The 25,891-nt window shown below is 41.5% G+C and overlaps 1 protein-coding gene across 2 annotated transcripts in view; it reads right to left on the bottom strand.

Annotated features, from left to right (window-relative positions):
• Positions 1-25,891, bottom strand: part of tacc2 (transforming, acidic coiled-coil containing protein 2) — a 61,012-nt gene that overhangs the window by 32,065 nt on the left and 3,056 nt on the right. The window contains exons 1-4 of one of the 2 annotated variants that reach the window (XM_044372744.1): positions 21,085-21,210; positions 12,419-12,663; positions 11,423-11,530; positions 411-9,395 (exon numbers count right to left, since the gene is read on the bottom strand). In XM_044372744.1, coding sequence (XP_044228679.1) covers positions 411-9,395; positions 11,423-11,530; positions 12,419-12,663; positions 21,085-21,195 — 9,449 coding nt within the window. In that variant the 5' untranslated portion in view covers positions 21,196-21,210. Of the gene's footprint in view, positions 1-410; positions 9,396-11,422; positions 11,531-12,418; positions 12,664-21,084; positions 21,211-25,891 lie in introns of those variants that run through there. The other variant, XM_044372743.1, reaches the window with a different exon arrangement.

Genomic DNA, 25,891 nt, shown 5'->3' with positions numbered 1-25,891 from the left:
TTTACAACCCATGGAAATATCAATATAAATAAAGATTTTCATCTACCTAATTCATAATTCATTAGTTGTGGTTCTGACTGTCCTGACACTTTCATGAAAATGTTGCAAGAAAATCCACAACAGACTACACTTCTGCCTTTCTTTCTGTGATGTACTTGAGCAGATGATATGTGACAGCATGCTAACATGTGACGTTGTGTAACACATCAAAGAAGGGACCCATGATGACCTCCACTAACCCTTTAGACACATGCAATGACCAAGTTGATGGCATTTATTTGCAATCAACATGATTTTATCAGCATGAAGTCCCGTGTGCGCTCCTCTTATCTGAAAATCTTAAGGCATTTCCCCTTATATAATAAAAACCCATGAACACATTTCAAATGCACACATGCTCTACTGTTTACCTTGATGTCGCCACTGTGCTCTCGAGTTCAGCCTGAGAGGCAGCATCTCTTAGGGCTTTTATCCAGTTTGTTTCTGGTTCTTGGGCTTTTAGTTCAGGAGCAGGACTCTTTGACACTTGGGCAGCCTCTGCCTTCACAGACACTTGTTCAACGGGAGAGATGCATGTGTCCTTTTCTTGGGCCTCACACTGACCAGCAGTAACAAGGGGGGTCACCACAGTATCATCTGGTGACTTTGACAATGACAACTGATCATGTGGCTTTTCTGACTGGGAAGGAGCTGCAAGAGGAGTTGACGCAATATCTTCCGGGCACTTTGACAAAACAGCGGGTGGGACTGTGATAACATGAGGATTTATCTTGTCTGTTGTATCATTGTCATTTTCGGTTGCCTTCACAAGAGCAATGCTCCCCTCAGACTGACAAACAGTTGTGTCAGTGCTGCTGTGCAACACCCCACCTTCACTGACGTCTGAATCTTTAATTGATCCTGGGCCGCTGTCGTCAGCGCTCCCACTTAGATTTACAACCCCCTGTTTTTCCGTTGCTTCATTGTTAATCACTATTATGTCACTTTGTTCCTCCCCCTGGCTGCTAGCTTTCTCTTCGTCCAGTGTTGCTTTATCTCCCTTTGTGATCTCCTCTACATCGGGGCCTTTTATGGGTGTTTCTACTACTGGGCTGCTTTGTGTGGCTGAGGTTTTATTGGAGCTTTGTAGCTCAAGAGGCTCGCACACTGTATCCTGAATTTCACACTCCTCAGTTTCACCACTGTCGCTTTTCACAGCCGGGGCAGCAATGAAATTCTTTTCCACAGTTTCTGGTTGCCCAACAGGATCTAGCAGAGAGCTGAATATTTTTCTATGAATCTCTTCAGCCTGGTTTGCACTTGGAACAACGTCTGTATGAATGACATGACTATCTGTGCTGACCTTTGGTGAAACAGAGAATCCTAAAGATGAAGTCTCATGTTCCTGTGATGCAGACTCAACAGAGACAGCAGTGTTCCTTAAGGCCTCATGTTGGTCTTGACAGGCGGCTAATAGATTGCTTTTTTGCTGACCTTTACCACCCAGACTGCTCGGAAAGTCAGCATCTGGCATTAAATCTGTATCTGACTCATCTACCTCTAACCCAGGTCTGTTATTCTCATCCATCTCCTGTCTTGTCTCACCTACATGGGAGGAAGCTGTTATTATCCCTATGTCAGCCAAGGCATTTGTCTCAGCAGCCCTTCCATTCTCGTTTAGATCACTAGCAAGAGGCGACGGCACACAAACCCTGTCAACCCCTGGTACGGCCTGTGCTCCCTCTTCTTCGCCTTTCTCTAGATTTATCACTCGCTCATTGCCACTGCTGTCATAAGCTGTCAAGTCATCCCCGCTTCCTGACTGACACAAACTCCCAACAGAGTCGTCCCCTCCCTCTGCTACACCCTTTACCCCTGGAACCAGTGGTTGGGTCTGCCTGATCTGACCGTTAGTCTTTTCTCCCCCCTCACGTCCCTCCAAACAACCACCTGACAATTCCTCTGTGGGATGTCTGGATCCTAGACGCTGCTGCTGTTGCTCCTGTTGCTGAGCAAAACTGTTTGGATCTTGTGTGGACTGCGATTGGCCAGGATCTGCACACCAATCATGTGGTGCTGTGTCCCCGTCAGAACTGTGCTCCTGTGTTACTGTCAGAGTTTGGCGTAAACTCTGTCCATAAACAGACTGATGTTCACTACCAGACTCTACCTCAGCACAGAGCATGTCCTCGGATGACCCTGCAGGTCTGTCGGAAGATAAGGAAGGAGTCTCTGTCTCACTTTTACAAGCAATATCACTCTGCCTTTCTCCTTCCTCCTTTAAATCCCTTATTGGTGATTCAGTCTTTTGTACTTTATGTTTATGTGATAGCTGCAGGTCTCCAATTTCCTCTGCAGTCTCTTTATCTGGCCCATTACTCTGTTGTGGTTTTGTGCCCGTCTTTCCTGTCTCCAGCTTGTTGCTGTCTGCTGTTTCCTTTTGATTATCCATTGTTGTTTGTTCAAGTTGTTTCTTTTCCTCTTTAAACAGCACAGAGGTCTCATCTTCCAGTTTGCGTGTCTCTTTCATATTGTCTTTTTTAATTTCATCACGAGCTTCATTAGTGGGCAGGTCAGAGCTAAGTGGGCAGCTGGCATTTATGAGGTCATCCCTAATGGATGCTTTACAAATAACAGGTTTAATGCCAATAGAGTCTGATTCAGTATGAGAAATTACATTATCAGATCCACCATTTGCCACTACACCCACTGCACCAGGAGGATGAATTTGGGGAGACGGACTTTCCTCTTGTGATGATGTAATTTTGTAATCAGATGGAAAATTTACAGTATTAATTAAAGAATTCTCAGGTGCAACAAAAGAATCCGCAGCATCATTTCTAGTATTTTCTGCTTCAACATTGACATCACTGTGCTCCAGATGCTCTGCTAAAGACCTCTGTGTAATTTCCCCCCTCTTGTTGCTATCCACCTCTCCAGAAAATAAGGTACCATCAGCACTGCAGCTATCTTTCTGCTCAGGAAGAGAGATATCACTGTCATTAATGAACTCCAAATGACTCAACATTGGGCCAGGAGGCTGCAGCACAAAAGCAGGATTACTGGCATATTGCTCACTAACAGATATTGACTGTTCAACTGCTGTCACTTCTGAAGTCACTGGTTCGTCCTTTGTCAGATCAGCGGAGTGAATCATGGACTTAGACCCCTCGCTAGAGTCCATGGGATCTGTGGTAATTAGTGCACGAGGAGGTGATTGATCAAACTGGGTGGGAGGCTGATAACCAGGGTCAGTGGGCTTTGTCTGAAGAGAGGCTGTGCAGGTTAAGGTCACAGGTTCAGGATGTGAACCGGAGTCAAGGTCAGTGGCAGGCTGCGCATCAGGTGACTCAATGGAGGTGTCACTTAAAGGCTTACAGGTAACATTATCAGCTGGAAGCACAGAACATGGAGCATGAGGATGTTGGTTACCTTCTTTTTCATCGACAATAACATTCTCCATAGTAGCATCACTTATTATAGGTGACTCCTGAGGCTGGTTAGTTTTGACTGAGCCTTTAGACTCCACGTGTAGCTCATCTGGCTCATTCTCCTTTGATAAACTTGGCTTTACAGCACCCTTTTCTGTTTCCACCTCTTCTTGCTTTGGCACCTTTGCTGACACCTCTTCAACTGTTACATGGTCAGAGATGGCACTTCCATCACATTTTGTGGTTTGAAGAGGGTCAAAACGTTCCTCATCAACAGTCTGACTCTTCTCTGTAGGACTTGGAAGTGGTTTTGAGCAGGCCTCTGTCACTGGTTGTAAATCCACTGTGTCTGTCTCTGAGTTGTCTTTACCTGACTGATCTCTTGCTATGTTCAAGGTCTCCTTAGTCCCAATATCTCCTTTATCCAATTGAACATCTTTCTGCGGCTTTTGTAAGTCAGTTGAGCTCTGTATTGCTGGTTTATCCTTGGTAGGAGCTGCCTCTATGGGGATTTCTGGCTTCTTCGAGCTGAGAAAATCTTTGAAAATAAAGCAGGCCTCAACAACAGGATAGTGCAAATTCTCATGTACCGTCAGCGGAGGCAAAGAGGCACACTCCAAAGCCGACACCGACATGTTCTTGAGATCCACAGAGGAACTGCCCTCTTGTTTCACAGAGTCCGCAAAGTGAACTCTGTTGTTGCCTCCACTGTTGTTATATACATACATACCCACTCCAGACATATCAGGGCTACCACTATTGATCTGGGTCTGGGCTTGTACTTCAGCTGCACTCTCGGCTGTCTTGGCTTCTGTTGTGCTACTTTCAGGTCGGACCTGTTGATTGTTGCTTGCTTGTCGCTCGACTGTGATTTGTTGTGAAGTAGTCAAAGGCTGAGGTGAAATTAAAGGCAGGAAGACTTGGCTGTAGTTTCGCTCTGTCTCTGTGATGGATGACTCCTCACAAGTGCGTCCAGAAGATAGTGCTTCCTCTGAAATCAGATGTGGTTTGGTATCGGCTTCTCCGTCTATATTGCAGGAGCTTTGTTCAGGGTGAGTGGGGAGAGGTGAAATAGCTGCTGCAAGCTGCTCCTGGCAGGGGTGAGAGAGACGGTCCTGTTCAGTACAGATGCTCTCAGTGATGGTAGCGATCGGCTCACCCCAGCTCTGTGACTTCAGCTGTGACTCGGCAACATCGGTGGGCGGACACGTCTCAGTCTCAGCTGATGACACCCCACAAGCAGAGCCTTCTGGCTGGCTGAATGAACTGTGCTCTTTAGCCAGCCCTCCTTTCTCTTCCACCTCCTCTCCTCCTCCTCCTCCCTCTCCTGCTCCCTCCAATCCCGCAGCACTGTGATCCTGACAATCAGCACCAGTAAGCAGCCCAAGGGGAGAAGTATTCAAATAGGCTTCTAACCAGAGTCCCTCCTTTTCTCTGTCTCCCTCTTCAGCTGGGAAGATCTCTGTGTCTGTGTCTGCACTGCGAACGGTTGATTCTGTCGGTCCCTTCGTTTTACTCTCAGCTGAGTTGTTTGGCATTTTGCTGCTGCAGCTTTTCTCAGATGCAGCCTGTCCCTCTTTTGCTGAGAATGCAAGTGAGCATTTTCCCTGTGAACAGACTAAAGAGAGCTGAGGAAGGCTGCCCAGGAGTCCTCCTCTCTCTCCGTCTGCAGTGCTGAGGCACTTTCCTATTCCTCCCGAATCTTTCTCTCCTACTGCTTTTTCTCTCTCTGCTATTGCTACAGTAGCTACTCTCTCCAGTGAATCACGCCTCACGCTTTCTCCCTCTCCCTTGCTTTCTATCACTTCTGGCATCGTGGGTGTTGTCAGTGGCAACGCAGCAACCACCACTAAAGCCTCTTCAAGGGCACTCTCCGCGCTACTCTCTCCCACACAAGTTCGGCTGTTGGAGAGTGGGCTCCAACTCTCCAGTGTGTGTATCTCTGCTTCTGAGGTAACTATAGCCTCCTGTGTTTGTGCATCTGATCTCTTATCAGCAGAAGCAGCTGGATTGATAACTGTAGTTTGGACATATGTCATGGTTGTATTTTGGTTGTTGATGACATCTCCGGTTGCATGTTGCTCGCTCTGTGGGCTTGCATCTGAGCTGTGATTCATGCCACATGGGGCATCTGTATGGTTGTGGTTATCTGACTGATGAGGCCCCTGTGAAAGTGCATGGATTGACGCAGGTGAACAGGCCAAGTCAGTAAGATGATCCTGCTCTATATGAGAGGATGATAGTGGGGGGCTGGAGCTGGGGTTTCCCCCGAGACTCAGCTGTTGCTTGTAATCAAACCCATTATCAAGCTGTTCCGCACACATCACAGTCTCAGTGTCTGCCTCTGACACTGATTCTGCATTTGCCTCTGTGTTATTTCCTGCATTCATAAGTGGCATAGCCTGTAAATCATTTTCAGCTTGTGCTGCTGTCGCTTTCTGTTCAATCTCTGAGCTCTTCTCCATCTTTTTCTTTTTCCTTTGTTTCTTTTTATCTTTCTTCTTTGCCTTTTTGTCCTTCCTGGCCTCGGCCTGTTTATCTGCTTCTGTCTGTTTTTCTAACTGCATCTCTGGAACTGCATCTTTATCCCTAAAATGAAGATTACTGCTCTCTGATGTTTCATTAACTGAATCATCTTTCTTTTTACTTTCAACCATATCAGTGTTGATACTGGACTCATCACTTTGATTTTCTTTCTTTATGTCTGCAGTCTCTGTTATTGCCTCGATGTCTTTCTCCCTAGTCACTGCATTACAATCTGGAGGGCCTTTTTCCTCAATGACTGCATTAGAATCATCACTTATATCATCTTTCTTTTTACTTTCAATCATGTTAGTGTTGATACTAGACTCATCACTTTGATTTTCTTTCTTTATGTTTGCAGTCTCTGTTATTGCCTCAATGTCTTTCTCCCTAGTCACTGCATTACAATCTGGAGGGCCTTTTTCCTCAATAACTGCATTAGAATCATCACTTATATCATCTTTCTTTTTATTTTCAACCACATAAGTGTTGATACTGGACTCATCACTTTGATTTTCTTTCTTTACATCTGCAGTCTCTGTTATTGCCTCGATGTCTTTCTCCCTAGTCACTGCATTACAATCTGGAGGGCCTTTTTCCTCAATGACTGCATTAGAATCATCACTTATATCATCTTTCTTTTTACTTTCAACCATATAAGTGTTGATACTGGACTCATCACTTTGAATTTCTTTCTTTACGTCTGCAGTCTCTGTTATTGCCTCGATGTCTTTCTCCCTAGTCACTGCATTACAATCTGGAGGGCCTTTTTCCTCAACAACTGCATTAGAATCATCACTTATATCATCTTTCTTTTTACTTTCAACCATATAAGTGTTGATACTGGACTCATCACTTTGATTTTCTTTCTTTACGTCTGCAGTCTCTGTTATTGCCTCGATGTCTTTCTCCCTAGTCACTGCATTACAATCTGGAGTGCCTTTTTCCTTAATAACTGCATTAGAATCATCACTTATATCATCTTTCTTTTTATTTTGAACTATATAAGTGTTGATACTGGACTCATCACTTTGATTTTCTTTCTTTACGTCTGCAGTCTCTGTTATTGCCTCGATGTCTTTCTCCCTAGTCACTGCATTACAATCTGGAGTGCCTTTTTCCTTAATAACTGCATTAGAATCATCACTTATATCATCTTTCTTTTTATTTTCAACCACATAAGTGTTGATACTGGACTCATCACTTTGATTTTCTTTCTTTACGTCTGCAGTCTCTGTTATTGCCTCGATGTCTTTCTCCCTAGTCACTGCATTACAATCTGGAGGGCCTTTTTCCTCAATAACTGCATTAGAATCATCGCTTATATCATCTTTCTTTTTACTTTCAATCATGTTAGTGTTGATACTAGACTCATCACTTTGATTTTCTTTCTTTATGTTTGCAGTCTCTGTTATTGCCTCGATGTCTTTCTCCCTAGTCACTGCATTACAATCTGGAGTGTCTTTTTCCTTAATAACTGCATTAGAATCATCACTTATATCATCTTTCTTTTTATTTTCAACCATATAAGTGTTGATACTGGACTCATCACTTTGATTTTCTTTCTTTACGTCTGCAGTCTCTGTTATTGCCTCGATGTCTTTCTCCCTAGTCACTGCATTACAATCTGGAGTGCCTTTTTCCTCAATTACTGCATTAGAATCGTCCCTTATATCATCTTTCTTTTTACTTTCAATCATGTTAGTGTTGATACTAGACTCATCACTTTGAATTTCTTTCTTTATGTTTGCAGTCTCTGTTATTGCCTCAATGTCTTTCTCCCTAGTCACTGCATTACAATCTGGAGGGCCTTTTTCCTCAATAACTGCATTAGAATCATCACTTATATCATCTTTCTTTTTATTTTCAACCATATAAGTGTTGATACTAGACTCATCACTTTGATTTTCTTTCTTTACGTCTGCAGTCTCTGTTATTGCCTCGATGTCTTTCTCCCTAGTCACTGCATTACAATCTGGAGGGCCTTTTTCCTCAACAACTGCTTTAGAATCATCGCTTATATCATCTTTCTTTTTATTTTCAACCATATAAGTGTTGATACTGGACTCATCACTTTGATTTTCCTTCTTTACGTCTGCAGTCTCTGTTATTGCCTCGATGTCTTTCTCCCTAGTCACTGCATTACAATCTGGAGGGCCTTTTTCCTCAATTACTGCATTAGAATCATCCCTTATATCATCTTTCTTTTTATTTTCAACCATATAAGTGTTGATACTGGACTCATCACTTTGATTTTCTTTCTTTATGTCTGCAGTCTCTGTTATTGCCTCGATGTCTTTCTCCCTAGTCACTGCATTACAATCTGGAGGGCCTTTTTCCTCAATAACTGCATTACAATCATCGCTTATATCATCTTTCTTTTTATTTTCAACCATATAAGTGTTGATACTGGACTCATCACTTTGATTTTCTTTCTTTACATCTGCAGTCTCTGTTATTGCCTCGATGTCTTTCTCCCTAGTCACTGCATTACAATCTGGAGGGCCTTTTTCCTCAATTACTGCATTAGAATCTTCCCTTATATCATCTTTCTTTTTACTTTCAATCATGTTAGTGTTGATACTGGACTCATCACTTTGAATTTCTTTCTTTATGTTTGCAGTCTCTGTTATTGCCTCGATGTCTTTCTCCCTAGTCACTGCATTACAATCTGGAGGGCCTTTTTCCTCAATAACTGCATTAGAATCATCACTTATATCATCTTTCTTTTTATTTTCAACCATATAAGTGTTGATACTGGACTTATCACTTTGATTTTCTTTCTTTACGTCTGCAGTCTCTGTTATTGCCTCAGTGTCTTTCTCCCTGATCACTGCATTACAATCTGGAGTGCCTTTTTCCTCAATTACTGCATTAGAATTATCCATTATATCATCTTTCTGCTCACTGAACACAGTATCTTTTGGGGTTTCTTTAAATGAATCTGTATTCATTGTCATTTCTAAATGTGTATGCTCATCTTTGTCTGTTTCTTCTTCTGGTTTAATCTCTGGACATTTTTCCTGGCTCTGTGTTGTTTTTATTTTACTCTCCGTCTCTGCAGCCCCGTCACTATTCTCAGTACCCAGTATGTAATTCCTGAAACTAAACACAACTGTATCCATCTCACTGTTTGCTGCCTCACTGTTTCCGTGTGTACACTTGTTTCCATGGCCCCTGTTGCTATGTCCTGGCTGGACTACGATTGGAGGCAGTGACGATGACTCACTGGGCTTATTAACCATCGCTTCTCCAGTTTTCTCCTCTTTTTCATTAACCGTTTCAGACATGGTGCTCAAGGGCTCTTTGAGTTGAAGTAAGCCCAGCGAGGCCATTTGTTCCTCACATTCCTTGAAGGCTTCTTGCAGCTCCCTGTCTAGGAGCAGGTGTGTAGGAGAAGGTGGGGCAGTGGGCCGAGGAGAAGGCTGGGCATCTGTGAGAACTGGGTCGCAGTCATGAGGCCTGAGACGAGGGTAGGGTGACAGAGTTAAGAGTCTGCACTGGCAGGCAGACAGCTGGTCATTCCACGATGCCACAGAGCGCTGCTATTGGAAGCCCATGCTCAGACACTGCACTCCGCAATATGCACACACAACACACAACTGTACTCAAGATGCCTTTTCTGATATGTGCACTCCCCAACAAAAAAATAATACCAACTGTTTCTAAACATATGATTGCGAATGACTATACAGGTCTATTCATACACACCAAAACATAGTTTATTTAAATAACAATGCATTTTCTGAACATTTATTGCAAACCTACAGCAACTGGCCTTCAAAAATCAGTGCCCTATTTTGATGAGACTGATGTTCTAATTGTACAAGTAATTTCATTCCAGTAACTTGATTGGTTAATGCCATCATATTGGAACTATGCCTTATATCTTTCATGCTTACTGTTATAGGATGAACTACTAAGAATTGTAGTAATAAATTCTTTATTTCAATGAGGCTGCTGTGTGCTGTGTTTATGTACTGAGCAATGCTGTCTATTCCATAATTATGATCAAAATAATGAATTAAAATCAAATAATAATAATAATAATAATAATCGAAATAATTTATTAGTAATTCCAAAAGACTATTTTTATGTAAAAGACAATTAATTAAACTGTAAATGTTGCATGAGACATGTTATACTTATTATTACAGTCTTGTTAATATTATTATTTCCTTAAGGAAAAGGGGATGATAATAAATTCTCACCAGATAAACAAACTTACAAATGGTCATGCAAAAAATCCCATAACCTCATAAATCAGATATTAAGGGAGTGACATTGCACTACAAAACACAAGTACACAGCTAGCATCATAATGTGAGTGCTTGGAATAAATGCCTTTAACAATTAGGCTAGCTTTGTGCCATTCAGTTGCTGAGTCACTGCTAAGCCATTAGCCAGCAGTGCAGGATAATGCTTTGGGACCATTTTAATCTCTTCGCCTCACTGAGTGTATAGATCCATCATTATTACTTAGTTAGGAGATACATGTACTTCCACTCTATCATAATTGTTATTATGTCATTGTATATATGATCTATATAATGCACAGGACCCTACACATCTCATCTATTCATGTAACTCATGCAGAAACCACTATGCCAAAGTCATTATTCATACCCAGGTGCAAAATAAAAAAGTGAGAAACAAAATGCCATTAAGACTGGTTAAGCAGGTGACTGGTTAATACAGGCTCATATGATTGCTCCATACAGGCTCCGTCAGTCCCTTGTAAACATGAGCTCTCCCTTGACAGCATCTTACTCATTCACCTCACTCACTGGCCTCTTTGACACAAATCTGTAACTAATTCAGTTAGTTGGAGTTAGCACTCCCTACTGAAAGGCAGAACAGCAAAATAGACTAAATTGCCCACAGCTGGCATAAAGTTTTGCTATTCAACAAGCTGTCATGTGCCATATCTACCTGAGGCCTGAGACCAGGAGTTTCTTGCAGTATTGTATTTTAAAACTCTGTATATCCTGCTATTCTGGGGTGTTAAGCTTGAAAAGCATACACTTTATGTTTTTTATGTCTCTTTTTGAAAGTATGAGCATTTTTAGTTAATTCGGTGAAAGTTTGCACACTACTCTAAATTCTCAGATTCACACATTAACATAAAGTAATTATACAACTGCAATGAGCCAAGAACACAGTGAGCCTTTAAACAAATTAGTGCAATTAGCCTCAGCACTCAGACAAAAGCAGAATGCCAGGCAACACTTGTGGCAGAATATAAAGTCAGTCTGCAGTTAATTCACTCAAGCATTAAAGAAACAGACTACCACAACTCAAGTCAGGTCTGTTTGTACAGATAACACCCACACAGCAGCAATATCCATCACACTCAAGTATAAGAAAGCAACATTCTATCATTCTGTCATCTTTGTGTTTCACTCCATGCTCCCTGATTTTACTCTTCATCATCCAGTCTACCACAGCAGACACTCCCTATCCCACATCATGCAGAGCCTGTGTGGTACCTTGTGTCTAAAACCACCAGTGGTCGACTGACTTCCATGTGATGCTGCAAGCCAGCCAGCAAGGGGTTCACCTGCTCACATTTCCTCTCATCTGAGCTAGTCTGAGTTCTGCTTATACAAATCCACAATACACACACACACACACACACACACACATACACACCCACAGACACGTTCACACATGCAACAAATCAGTATCTATTATATTTCACCTTGACTTAATATCTTGTGCAGATTTGTTCCCGTAAGGCTATAAATCAAGCATAAATAAATGTCCAGAACATTATTATACAGTAATGTGATAATAATATGATACTTTATTGCTCTTGAATGTGCATTTTCCAGGCTGTTGTATCTAATCACTATACTATAATTAATGTTTTACCTCCTTAAAAAATGACTTTGGTAATATAAACGTTAGAAGTATGATAGACTGCTTATGTCACAAATATTTGCACACTTGAGTAAGCAAGTTTAATCAAGTTTAGACTTTTAAACGCCAGTTGAAAATAAAGCTATGGCTAAATTGTGATTGTTTCTAAATGTTTTCCCTCCCTCTTGCCCAATGTCTGATTGACTGAGCTGTTTTTGTCAAATAAAAATACTTTAAAGAGCACCTTTAAACTGCCATTATGCAACTTAAAAACTAGTTATGATATACAGTGACAGCAAAAAGTGAGTATGAGGTCATTTGTGACACCTATTTATTGTGTATCTTTTGAAGAGAAAGTGTTTGGGGACCCATTTAAAGAAAGAATACCTAATGGTTTTCCTCTTCCTACAGTATTTTTTTTTTTTTCAAAACAAAATATTTGCATGATTCATACTTCCTCAGAACTGGAACAGCCACTAAAAACCAAGCAAGAACTTGTTTTCTTCTTTCTGTGAGATCAAGTCAGTGTGTGGGAGGAGGAGCTGTGATAGTTATTATGGTTATTACCTGCATAATAATGTGGGTGCGTGCGTGTGTATGTGTGTGTGTAACCCCAAACTTACCCCAACGAGGACTCCCAGATGTTGAGCTCACTGCTGAAGTCTAGACTGGGTAGCAGGTCATGAGGAAACTCAAGCTCCCCCTTGTCCTCCTGGTCTCCAGCTGTACTTCTGCTCTCCTCCACTCCAGTGATGACTGGGACGTCTGGTAGCACTGGTTGAGACAGCAGACTCTGCTGGCTGGTGGAGGGTTCAGTCAGCAGCGTTCTGTCGTCCCTCTGGGTCAAACTCTCGGTGTAAGCTTCACCCTGTGAGACAGTGAGACACATTCATGGTAAGCTACATGCTACATGATGTTATACTTTATATACTTAAACAAGTCTGAGCGTGTTGAAAGCAAACATGGGAACACCAAGAGATTTAAAGCTCAAAGCCAAACAAGATGAACAAATAACTCCACCCATGTGTTAATCTATTAAATATGGTGTTGTTTGTATAGTAATGCAAAGGTCATACTGACTGGAATGTGTCTCTAAACACCTTATCTTTGTCTCTCAACTTACTTTGCTTGTGCTATTAGTTGAATTAAAGGATTATTTCCAGCAATAAAGCCTAGAATTTATGTCAGGCTCACTTTACAGGCCCGATGTCTGCAGCTTTGTTTACACTCTGCTCTTAAGTGTCATTTAATTATTATTCCTGAAGGAAAAGCACCTCAATTAAATGAATGTACGGTCATTACAGTCTGGTGTTTCTCCCTTAGGTAGCCAGAGGCACCTCTAAAGGAAGTCTGGGACATTTTTTTCCCCAAGTGAGTAAAATTTTACAGTATGAGTGTGAATAACCATTGCAGTCCTACTGGACTGTGACAGATATAATCAGACATATACATGGTTTAATCATTGTCTAGAGTAGATTATTTAGATGACTTTAATTTCCCCCTTTATCTTGAGTAAATAATTAAGAGGTCTATTAAGCTCCACCATTCACTTTTCTAAAAGAAAAAAAAAAAAAACAAACCTGTAGAGACTGCGTTCAAAGTGTAATCTGGCTTGAAATCTCATGTATGTACAACACCTGCTGTAGCACTTAGCTAAATAAAGCTGTTTTTTGTCTCTCTGAAGTTCAACCACAGCCACTCACCACAACATTTGGCTGTGGCGTCATGTTCTAACAACACTGTCCTCACAACAGAAAAGACTCAACTGTGGACCCGCCATGTGAACTCAGGCCAAAAGTTTTGCCTTATTTCACCCACTCAGATGCAAACTGACATAAAATATAAATATGAAACACATACAAACATGTACAGATATAATGCAGCCTGGTAACATTCAGTATGTTTGGAACATGTGTAAATGAACTGTTTCTTACAAAAAGAGATCTTGTTTTTAGTAGGACACGAGTTGATTCAACAGTGTGAGTGCAGAGCGATACAATGTGACAGGGGTAATGCTGTCTATTGAGGATGGGCTGAGATTATGAAGTGAATCCATTCATTGATTATTTATGAGCCAGTAGTAGACAGCATGGCTGCACACTAGCAGAGGTGGCTCAAGCAGAGATGATGACGAAATCAATTCTTTGAAACACATTTTTGGAGACCAGACTGGATGCAACAGTTTTTACCTGTTATACACCTGTATTACTGTTTTTATCCTTTTAGCACTTGCATTTAGGTTATTGTTACATTAATGCAGGAAAAGATTTTCAAGCCATATTTGCATAAAATTATGAGTTTAAAGCAATCAAATGTTTTACTCCTCAGTGCCATCTCATGAGGTCTTGCTCTAGTTTGAACTCAGTGACGTAGTTACTGGATGAGGATACTGGAGGTAGATTATCAAGTGGAGCTGTGTGTGTGTACAGTGAGGAAGCTCTGAGTCACTGGCCTCACCTGTTTTACCACTACAAAGAGCCTCCTTTGTGTGACACATTCAGCATAGATGGAGAATTTTGTTTCTCACAAACATCAGTGTTGCTCCAATGAACTGCTATAAAAAGATGTTCACTGTACTACAACACGTTAAAGCACCATTTACAAGAAAGTAAGCAAAGTCTGTAGCCACTCTCTTCACACCTACATATACACAGCTTGAGCCACATTCAGTTATTTTTAAATGTACTAATTTAGACTACTCCTGCTACGCTCAACAACAACAACAACAACAAAACATGAGAACATGAAACATTAAAGAGCTGCAGAATGAAAGAAAATGAACCCAAAAAAGCCCAGCTGCAGGTGAGAGTGTCACTCTGGATGCATTTGATCTCCCTGTTTTTGTGATTTTCTGTGTAAACGTTACATAATAAGATTTATTAAGAAATTCTTTGACACATTAGCAGTCACGTATAAAGAGATGAACACAGTTACAGCATGAGTTGTCTGTATGTTGACGTGTGTTGGTTTCCTGTTTCCTGCCCAAACTCTCACCTTGTTACGACAACCAACTAATGTCATACTGAAAACTGTGAATGTGTGATGCTTACAACATATTAGCCCCAAATATCCATTCAGAAAAGCTTAGACAGAATGACAAGAAACAGCACCAGGTGGAGAGGTACAACCAAGTTTACAGCCATATTATCGGCCTTTTAAAAGGTCATTAGTGAGGTCAAACATAACCAGTTAGGCGGAAAACCACAGCCGTTGTTTCCGTCTGTTTTACCTACTCACAGAAAGCGCTGTCTGTTATTAATTAACCCACAAGAACAAAACAGAAAGAACGCTGAGGTTGCCTGGAGCCTGCTGCTTGTCCAACAGTCAGTAAGTGATACTTAGTGTTAACTCAACGTGTCAGTGCCCATGTGCTAACTAAACTTTAATGCTTTACACATGACTACTGTAAACACAGACAGGACAGTGCTGAAGCAGGAACAGGCCCTCACTTGCACAGTCAGTCACAAATAAAGACATTAACAGATTCAACATGCCCTATCCAGGCCACTTTCTTGTGTAAAATAGCACACCTCTCTCCTTGAGTTTCATCACACCATCTCCACAGTGCGTTGCACTTACCCAGCAGTGTGCTCCACTGTGCTGAAGGTGACTCGACAGTGCAGTGCAGCTCCTCTGCTACCCTTCTACTTTCCTCACAGTACAGGCAGCCTCTGCAGGGCTCTGTGTTTTGAAGGGGGCAGGCGACAACACAAACATGCTGCAACACATGCTGCTGACGCTCCCTGTCCTCTCCTCTCCTCTCCTCTCCACTCCTGTACTGACTCAGCTAACTTCCTCCTCCCTTTCTCTCCTCCTCTTCACAGTCCTGTCCTCTCTTCTGTTGCTGCCGCTCCCCTGTTAAATTTCCATGAACCTCCTCAGGCTCTTGCCATGTGTGTGTGTATGTGGAGTCCAGAAACACTATACTACCACGCACTGACAAACACTGCTGCTGAGACTGACTGACTTGACTATGGGCTGGCCACAGGGAAGTGCTCAGAATTCTCCTCCCCCTCTACTGTAAACTCTTTCCACTCAGCTTTCTCTCTATCCCCTCCTCCTACTCCTCTATCTCCCTTCCCTCCTCTCCTCCTTCTGCCCTTCCCTATCCACCTCTGCTCCGACCTCCTCCCCGCCTTTCCCTTGCTGTGTCTTCTGGCTGGTTGCACTGTGACAGTGCCTCTGCAGGTGAATGCTGGGAATTAGGCCAAGGGTCAGGCCTGCATTGACCCCCTAAGAGAGGATCGGGTTACACTCCAAGAGGCTTCACACAAACTGACACACACATTATCCTCCTGCATCATAATAAAAGCTCCTCCCTCATACAACTTTGACCTCTCAGCGTTGCCAATGTGTGACATCATCACCAGTAGATGGACATGACAGCAACATTACCCCCATGACCCCCTAATTAACACACACTTCACCATTTAAAGCCAGTTCCTCTTGACTGGTTCTCAAGTCAGAAACACATAACATCTGTTAGAGCACTGGATATTTTTAGCTGGTTAGTTTGTATTCAAGTGTCTCCTGTGGCTGTTTTTCTAGAAGTAGTATCCTCTTTGGATTTTTTGGGACCTTTCCTATGTTTGATATCCTCCTAAATAACTAAGACATAATGCAAACACACAAAATCAGACAAGGGCAGTAATTCAAGATGGATCTGCAGGAAATAAAAGCTTCAAGAGGATGCATTTTGCAATGTCATGCCCATTTGAGTGTGATGTCAAGGGGAATAAAAATAAATCGCGTCTAACTGGTTTATCACAGCACACTTGAATAGCCAAAAAATGTGTTGCCTGACGTGATACTGTCATGAATGTGCACGGAATAAGATGTTGGAAAGCTGCTGATTTCCACTGTGTGTCACTTTATAACCTAGAACTGGAAGTATGATTGCTTTGTTTGTAAGAGTGGAAGCAGGGGGGGATTTTCACACACAATAAACAGAGCAATGTTGACTGCTTGGGTTGCAATAAAAAAAAAAGATGTCTTGCAGCAGGAACACGACTGTGTCCTTTCTGTGTCCTTCTTAAATTGAGTTTAAAGATACAGCTTCTGATTTTGAGTTTCAAAATATCAACCGCAACCTGAAAAGATGCACACAAGCTAATACACAAGCTAATTTCTCTCTCAGACACACATACTCTCTCACACACCAATATTGTACCTTCAGCGAGTCATTCTGATTTTCCTGAGGTGGAAACAGAACAACATTTTCTGGAGTGCCCTCTTCTGGCTGTAATGGGGAATGAAACAGTTCAACAAGAGATCTTCAAGGGGAAAACCAACAGTATTTAGCAGTAGAGGTATGCATTAACACACTGAAAACAAAATCACCATTGTTTTTTGAAGCAAAGCTAACTATGTTAAACCCCACTCTCCAGTTGTACCTTATGGTTTGTAGCCTCTATAGCTCATGAGACAAATGTTTATGTTAATCCTATTAAGATAATCCTGAATTCCACAGTTGAAGTGCTCTAGTCACATGTGGAGAAGACTTTTTTGAAACTGTTGTTCTCAGAATAGCGCAATTACAACATATAAAATACGTTGTAATTGCAAAAAATTACAGCTTACAGCAAAAATTAGAGTTAATTGCAACAATATCTCTACATTCATAGTGGAGGCATACACAACGGGCCTTTTATAAAAAAAGCAAATCTTGTAAACCATCATAGTAATATGGTTCTAAAACAGTCCAGCAAGAAACGGAAGTTTGGAAGTAGCACGCTGTGTAGCAGTTAACGCAGGAACACTCACATTGTTAGAGCCATAGCTTAAATGTCTAATATTTATCTTAACCTCTGCTTTACAACAGTTAACCACTACATAGTCCAAGGAGTGTTATCTAAAATAGCTTATTAGACAAGCCTCAATTAAGCATGGAAATACACATAAAGCTCCATGGACATCCTATGTGTTTTACTGAAGCCAGCAGTTAGTAATCATGCAAGTAAGTGTTGTTAGTTGTTAGTCCTCCGTGCATGAAAGAGTTCGAGGTATGTAACAGCACGGGGGGCAGCAAGTATAGCAATCCCAGCCATCCAATGCCAGCAAGCTTGCCCTTACCAATACCTCAGTTGTGCTGTTCTCGTTCCCCATGGCTCATCCGGCTGCAGGGCGACAACTGCCCAAACCAACAGCCTCTCACATCAGCTGGCTGAAAGACACCACAGCACAGAAGGACCATCAGCGTACAACCACAAAGTGTGCAGGGGAGCTGTGGTCCCTCAGTGGAGGATTAGAGGTCTGTGGTATGAGGTTGAACTAGCAGAGAGAGAGAGAATAGTAAGTGTGTATGTTATTTTAGAGATTAGGGGCTTGTGATGCAAGACCTCCCTCTGGGACCAAAGTACAGGCTTTACCTCAGTAGATGAGGGCTTAAAAGCAGAAGAAAAAGAATATTCAATGATACAAAAACTATCATGTGATTTAATATTTTAGAAGTCTGGCGTATTGGAGAAACTCAACAATTTAGCACTGATGAGTTGCAGTAAATCTGGTCTCTGGTAAAATCTCTGCTCTCAATGACCTCAAACAAATGGCATCACTACCCAGAATAAAAGCATCTTTATATTTAAAAGACTACATATGCACATTGTCACTTTATCCATGTGGATGTGATGTGATAGCTTACTGACACAGTGACTGATGCTGGGTAATCCCGTAAAGTAATCCTCATGTGGTAAATAACAGATTGTGGTGTCTCTCTGCTTCCAGCACTGTTCAGTCTGTTAGCGAACACTAGGTCCGGTTATTATACAATTCATATAAATAATCCTGTTTGACATCACTATATACAATACTGTATATTGTAGTAAGATAATGAAAGATCAATATGTGGAAAGAAATTAACACTTGAAATATTTCAAGAGAAGGGCAGCAACATTCAACTATAAACTGGTTTTAACGCCACTCTCAGAAGTGTATCAGATACTTTCTTTACTCTCACATCAACATTTCCTCATTGTATACAGTATATTGTTACTCAGCTGTAAACACTCATGTCACAGAGAGGCTGCTTGTGCATTCCTCATATAACTGCAGGGACTGTACGGTAGCTCTGTTTAGTCAGAAAGCACTGACCCGAATATGCAAGACTTTATAAATAGAGATCTGCTGTGTCCACTGCTGTTAGACTTTATTCCAGTCTTGTGCACAATTTGTCATTCACACTAGATTTCCAAACAAATGTAGAACCTATATATTCCAGTTACGTCTGCACTATGTGAAATGTTAATTCCGTTTTTGTTCCACACTGATTAAATTGTGAGCATGAGAAAATGAATATCTGTATTTCCCCTTACATCTTAATTCTTATGTGTTCTGTGGCGTGGCAACTCTTCCCCCATGGCTGCCTACTTGCTATTTGTGTGAATGGGGTGTAATTTCAGCCTCCGCAGTGTGGACGCGTGTGCACTTTAACTGGCAGCAGTGTTTCAGGGCTTTTTGGCAGCACAGAAAGCAATGGGTCAAATCATATGATTAGAGTATTGCCAGGTCTCTTTTCACTTTATCAGTTGCCTGTCCATCACTCAGCATCAGCCGTCTTTTAAGCTCTTGGGTTTGGATGAGCACAACATGTCTCCGCTTAGACACCCACAGTATGAGGTTACTGTTTCCTGCCCTGTGCGTGACCCCTCCACTGGCACAAAAACACAGCAACCACCAAAGTAAACAGAACATGTATTTCTAATATAATCTCTAATATAATAGAATAAAGTGTTTCTAAGATAATACACATAATAAAATTCAGCATGGTAGCTGTGATTTGATGCATGTTTATCCACCTGGCCAACACAAATATAGTAAATACATGAAAATCATCATACAACATCAAATGAGATATTGATAAAAGCAAAACACAGTCACACAAATTTCCATCCAAGCTTAAACAACCCCATCCTTTACCATTTTCCCCACCAAATTCATATATTCATATATATTATATTTTTTACAGTCTATGATTGAAACTAAAGAAACTACAGAAAACCAAAACCGCACCAGTGCTACAGTTCATTATCTACTCACCACTGCAAACAAGAGATTTTTTCCAAACACAGTGTCTGCCCTGAAGCTTTTAACAAACCCTTCCAGTCTGTGTTTACTGTCAGACTCAAGGCCAATATTTGTGTCTGTCCTCTCCTCTGAGGAGCCCCGGTCTCGTCTCTCTGTTGCTATTTTTTGCATCACACGGTAGAGTGGGTGGAGAGGACTGAGGGGCGAAAGGGGGGCTGATAGGTGGGTGGTTGAGGTGGACACGGGACAGGAGGAGAAGTGGGGACAGGGCCGAGGGGAAGGGAGGGAGGGAGGGACACTGAACTTGAGCTGGGGAAGCCATGTCTGCTCAGGGTGGTGGTGGTAGTGGGAGGGGTGGGGGGGGGGTCACCTGCTCTGACAGGCACAGGAGGTCTGGCAGTCAGCTGGAGGGGACACTAGTTCTGAGGCAACAGTGTAAACAAATGGGCATACGGGAGGACGAGGTGTCCGACCTCCTGGCTCCCTGGTGGATCAAGTAGAAGGCTGCAGATGCTGTTAGAATATTCACCCCACCTGTAGCTTTCCTTTAAAATACCTAAAGCTACTACATTTATTTATCATCTTCATCCTGCTGACCTGTCCTCTGTGTCTCTAGATTTAATAGTGATTGACATTTAAGGACAACAGTGAAACACACTTACACACCACAAGCCTGCTGTAACAAAGCAGTGCACGTTGACTGATTTTGACTACAGAGGGTTTGAAATGTATTTTGGATTCTCTTCATCTGCCTTCAGCACAAGCCAGCTTCAGCCGGTTGCCCAGTCTGTGAACACAGCAGGCTTATTATCATCACTATAAATAACACGGATTTGATCAGCTCTCTTTCTGACTGACATCATAGCACAGTCTCATCAAACATGTAATTCAGGCATTTGTCTAAATGAATCTGATCCCTGCTCCCCACTATCCATTCTCTCTGGGATTTGTCAGCTTGCTTCCCCTCTCCTCCCATCATTCCATAACCCTCCACAACAATCAGCATCACCCTCTTGCTATTATACTCAGCTCCTCCCTTCCTCACCCCCTTACTCCTCATCTCCACGGCTTCTTTTCCCCTGCTGACGTCACCCCTCCTCCAACGCTACAGTACACCTTCTCTCTCTCTGCCTTTTTGCCTGAGTAAAGACTCTGCGGTTGACCAGTAAAATCTGTTTCGTCTCTTCTTTCTTGCATGCTCTCTCTGCTCAGCCACACGGGCTTTGATGCTATGCTGCGGACAGCATGCTCCCTCTCCTCTGTTTACCTGGCTGCGTGAGATTCCGATGCAGCTCCCCATCTTGTATTCCATGTCCTCCTCTGGTGAAGTGACTCTGGCACTACACGGCTGGCAGAGCACCTTTCTGCAGAACTGCATCGTTATCAGGCAGACACAGCATTGCCAAGGCAGGCAGATCTTTGCAGGAGCTACAGAGTGACTGTGTGTATGCCTCTGTGTGTGTGTGAGTGTGTGCCTGAGTGACTAATAAATGCTCTGCACTGCATTGCCCATAGTGCGCCTGTGACATATATTTTCAAGCCTTTGTTATATAAAAATCTACATTACATAAGGAATCCAACCTAATTAAATGTGTGTGAAAAAGAGGAGCTACTCTTCCCAGCCTCATGTGCAGCTTAGCCTCACATCACTGCACGGATGAGCGCACTGAAGCGCTGCTTTGGAGGGAAAAAAATGCTCAGAGAGAGAGAGAAGAAGAGATAGGAGGCAGCGTAAAGGGTGCCTGTCCCTTTAAAAGACCCAGGGGATGGCAAGAATGATAGTGGTGCATCATCATGATGAGAATCATGAGTGCAATCATCCAGCTATATCTGATCATACTGAAGTTCACTCAGTCAAAATAGACCATGAGGAGAATTAGGGCAAACAACCAAACAAATAATTTTATTCTTATTTGTTCAGTTTTTCCCACAATTCCTTGTGTTCCCTACCTTTTTGAGCAATGACAGGAGAGTCAGAGTAGAGTAGAGAAGAAGAAAAGGACAAATGACGATGAAAATTACAAGGCTACATGAATGAAGGCATTCATTTTTAGACTTTCAGATTCTCTCTAACTATTTATCATTAAATAAATAAATACATAAAAAGTGCTAGTATGTTTTCACCTACACTTAAAACAAATACGAAGCCTAAAGCTGGCAGCAGGCAAACACACACATTGTTACAATCATTCATTCTCAAATTAACCTTATGCTTACAGTTGTGCTTTGCTGTTACTGTAAGGTGTTTATGTGTATATACTGTATATCTCACCAAGGTTATATTTTGTGTAAAACTTTTTAAAAAATATATTAATAATGCCAAGAAATGTCTCAAATTTAAAAATACGTACATTAGGACACAGTTTGGGTCATTGTTGTCAGAGCCTCACCTAACCCTGAACATCACTTCATCCTCTTTAAGTTTTAACCTGGCACACTGGGCACTTTCATTCACACGGTATGGGATTGCCAAAAAGTGCGCCTTCACCTCCTTAATAGCTCCGAATTGCTACTCTCAGAAAAAGCACATATAATGTGGTTGGTTGCTATATCAGCAGCAAAGAAGCTTATTGATCACTGCTGAGTATTTCTACAAACTTTGGCAATAAACAAGTGACTTAACTGTCTTCTAGACATTATGATTCACAAAATAGCAGCTGTCAGGATAAAATGTAAACTTCTACCACTGTTGGAATAGTAGCTGAAAAACCTCTTCCTTACTGTGTGTGGATATAACCACTTATCATCCACAATTACAGAAGTGTGTTTATGTGAAGTTGTATAGAAAGCCAAAATATCAGAAACAATATATTTTATACTGACACATTTTACAGAATAAAATTTGATCAATAATGATCAATACCTGCTATTTTCACATATTGAAAATAAATCAAAACAGAACTAGATTTCTCCTTTTTCTCTTTTATTATTCAAATATCTAAAACAGTAAAAATAAAAACAAAATGTGCAATTGAGAACCATGACCTTAAGTCACAATGATACAGTTTTACAAATGTGACCTACACTGGAACTTTGCAAACTTCGAACAATTTGTCTTTATTATTTCAAAATTTTTTAAAAAACAAACAAAAACAAAACAAAACAAAAACAACAACAACAACAACAACAACAACAACAACAACAACAACAACAACAACAACAACAACAACAACAACAACAGTAACACCTAAAAACAATTTTCACTTTCAGCTAACAAAATATTGTGTGGTCCATCACTCATTTTGTGTGTTTGGAGGCAGAATAATTGTGTCTCTGATGTCGAAGGCATCTATGAGCTCCTGGGAAAGAAAAAACGACAATCACAACCAGAGACATAAACAAGAATTTTTATAGGAGGTTTTGGTATTGCTGCTAGATTAAATCTTCTATGTTCACGCTGTGACTTGCTAACCTTCCAGGTCTTTGGGCTGATAGAGACAATGCACTGTTTCCTGCTGCATGATCCTTCAGTTTGCACCTCCCCCTCCTCTACAGGAGCTGAAACACAAACACACACATCAGTAAAATAATTTACCAAAGGGCATTTTCATTGTTATTCCCCTCTCCAAATAATACAAATAAATGTTAGTTGTATCTCCTTACCTATACAAGGCAACTCGGCTGAATCCAGATACATCCGTGCCAAACCATCCTGAAATACAACACAACATTGTAACACATCCTGACGGTCACTAGAGGGCAGACAAGCTTCAATTTACATACTTCAACTATCCTCAATACACATGACTCACTCTGATGAGAAAAGACGTGTGGAAAATGTTCTCTACTGTCCGGGAAAATGAGTTGGGGTCAATGACAAACTCATAATACGATATTGGTGATGTAGCTGTGATAGAAACAGAGAGCGATTAGCAAATACACAAATTTACACAACAATGAAATGTTAATGTCCTTGTGGTCAAATTAAAACTCACGATCATCTTGGTAATAACTCTTCAGGTATCCCAGGATCCTTTCAACTTCCTTCTCTGTCGCCTCTTGATGAGACTCTTCCATTTTCTTTAGCTGACAGACAAATTTAACAAGACGCAGTGAGTATCTGGAACATTAAAACCTTCTCAATCTGAACATACAGTGCATATTATATAAATTATGTCAACTTAAAAAAGGAAACCAGTTACAGACTTTGAAAATAAACCTACTGTTGCTGCCTATTATTAGAAATTAACCATCAGCTTCATTTAAAAAACCCACAATTTGGGTAATACTCATAACTGGCTGCAAAATCACAATCACATGTAGATAACTGGGAGCCATGGAGGTGTAAGTTTAGCTACCTGAGTGGGCATTATCCTTTTGGCTTCCTTGCTGGGTGCTTTGCTTTGCCGTTCTGTCCTTTGCTTTGGAGGAGGCGGCTCTGCATGGAACGAACCCATCCTGATAAAAAGAATCACAGGAGTTATAAAATATTATAAATGTCAGAGCCAGATAAAACACCGGCACAGGCAACACATACAGTTTATCAACTGCTGAGTGACCGCAATAGGTCGGCTTACTGTGCGCTTCCTCTTATGACGTTTCAATTGTAGAATTTATCAGTACATTTTTCATGATTGTGCCTTTTCAGTCATAACTGTAACGATGCGGCACTCACATGTAGTGGAAGGAGGGTGCTGTCCTGAAGCAGCACGCTGCTCTCTGGGCCACTCTGTGCCAGGCGTCCTGGGGCAAGTAGCCATCAACTGCACCTCCGTTCTGTTGCTCACTCTCCCCGTTTTCTAGTCGGTTGAGACCCATGAAAGACAACTGCAAGGGAAGCAGAGAGAAACTCCACATGATTACTGTGATTAAACAAACATCTGTATTCTGATGATTCTACACTGTGTTATAAATTGTTATAGGGCTGGGCGATATCACCTAAAATCAATATTATGATTAATTGTCACATTTACCTCGGTAAGGATTAATCAAGTGATATTTTATTAAATACGCCTCACAGTGGAGCCCTTTTTAGTCATTTGTAATAAATGTAACAAATATAATAAATATTTGTAATATATGTAAAAATAAATACAAAAGCTTGGATTATGACTTAGTCATATTTATTTACCATATTCAGTAGTTAAGAACACTTTCAGGTATTTGTTTCCTAAAACAGGAAATTCAAAGTAAAATATGGCTTTGTTTAACATTCCTGCAAATGTCAAAACATGTAAAAAAAAATAGATTTGAATAAGCCTTTTATGACTTCTACTATCTCACTAACTTTATTAGCCGGAAGTTTTTAGAGTGACATTATTTTCTGACACACTGTAGCTCATACTGAACCTTGTCTGTTAAATTTACAGTTGAATGCTAACGTTCAGCTCACCTGCCTGCTTGTCCTGAGCGCAGCCTCACCACGTCTCTTTCTCTCCTGCTCACTCGCCTCACACACTCTGCACCGAACGCTCCCAAAGAAGCTGCGCTACTCCACTCTTCTCTGACTTTATTTCCATTTAGCTTCATTTGTCATGTATTGTGCTTAATGAAGCCAAAAGTATACCCATATGACTGACAAAACTTTTTTTTTTTCTCTGTACCAGCTTTTTCTCATCTGCACCCGCCCCCCGCTGAATTTCTCACTTGACACACTTGAGTTGTTTTTGTCTTCACTGGACACGTTTGGTTAATACCTGGGACACACTGCTTGCGTGAGCAGAGCGTGCGTGTCGCAGAACCTCTTGCTTTTCATTTTGGCGCCCATGTTAACAAGTTAGAGCAGCCACACAGCCCGCGTGAGACATGGCTGCTGCGTCACGTCATCTAGAGATTCAAGGTCTCGCCTATTTTTTCCGCGTGACGCACACAGTTCTCAGCAGAAACAGACAGGGAAAATGATAGAAAGACAGGGCTGCCAGTAACAGCGCAGCAGAAGCACTGCAGCAGACACACTGCCTGTGTGGATGCTGCAAGCGTGCGAGACGCAGCAGTTCAGCGACGCACACGCGCTGCTCACGCATCCTGTGTGTCTCAGGTGTAACTGTCCCTCGTTAAAGCTGAAAGGCACAGTAATCTGACATCATGATATGCGACTACAGACTGTCTGTGACTTTAGTTATTACAATGTAAGT

This window comes from Thunnus albacares, chromosome 14 (assembly GCF_914725855.1).
Source record: "Thunnus albacares chromosome 14, fThuAlb1.1, whole genome shotgun sequence".
NCBI lineage: Eukaryota > Metazoa > Chordata > Actinopteri > Scombriformes > Scombridae > Thunnus > Thunnus albacares.
The sequence above is the reverse complement of the archived record's forward strand: the minus strand, read 5'-3'. Positions and strand labels throughout refer to the sequence as shown.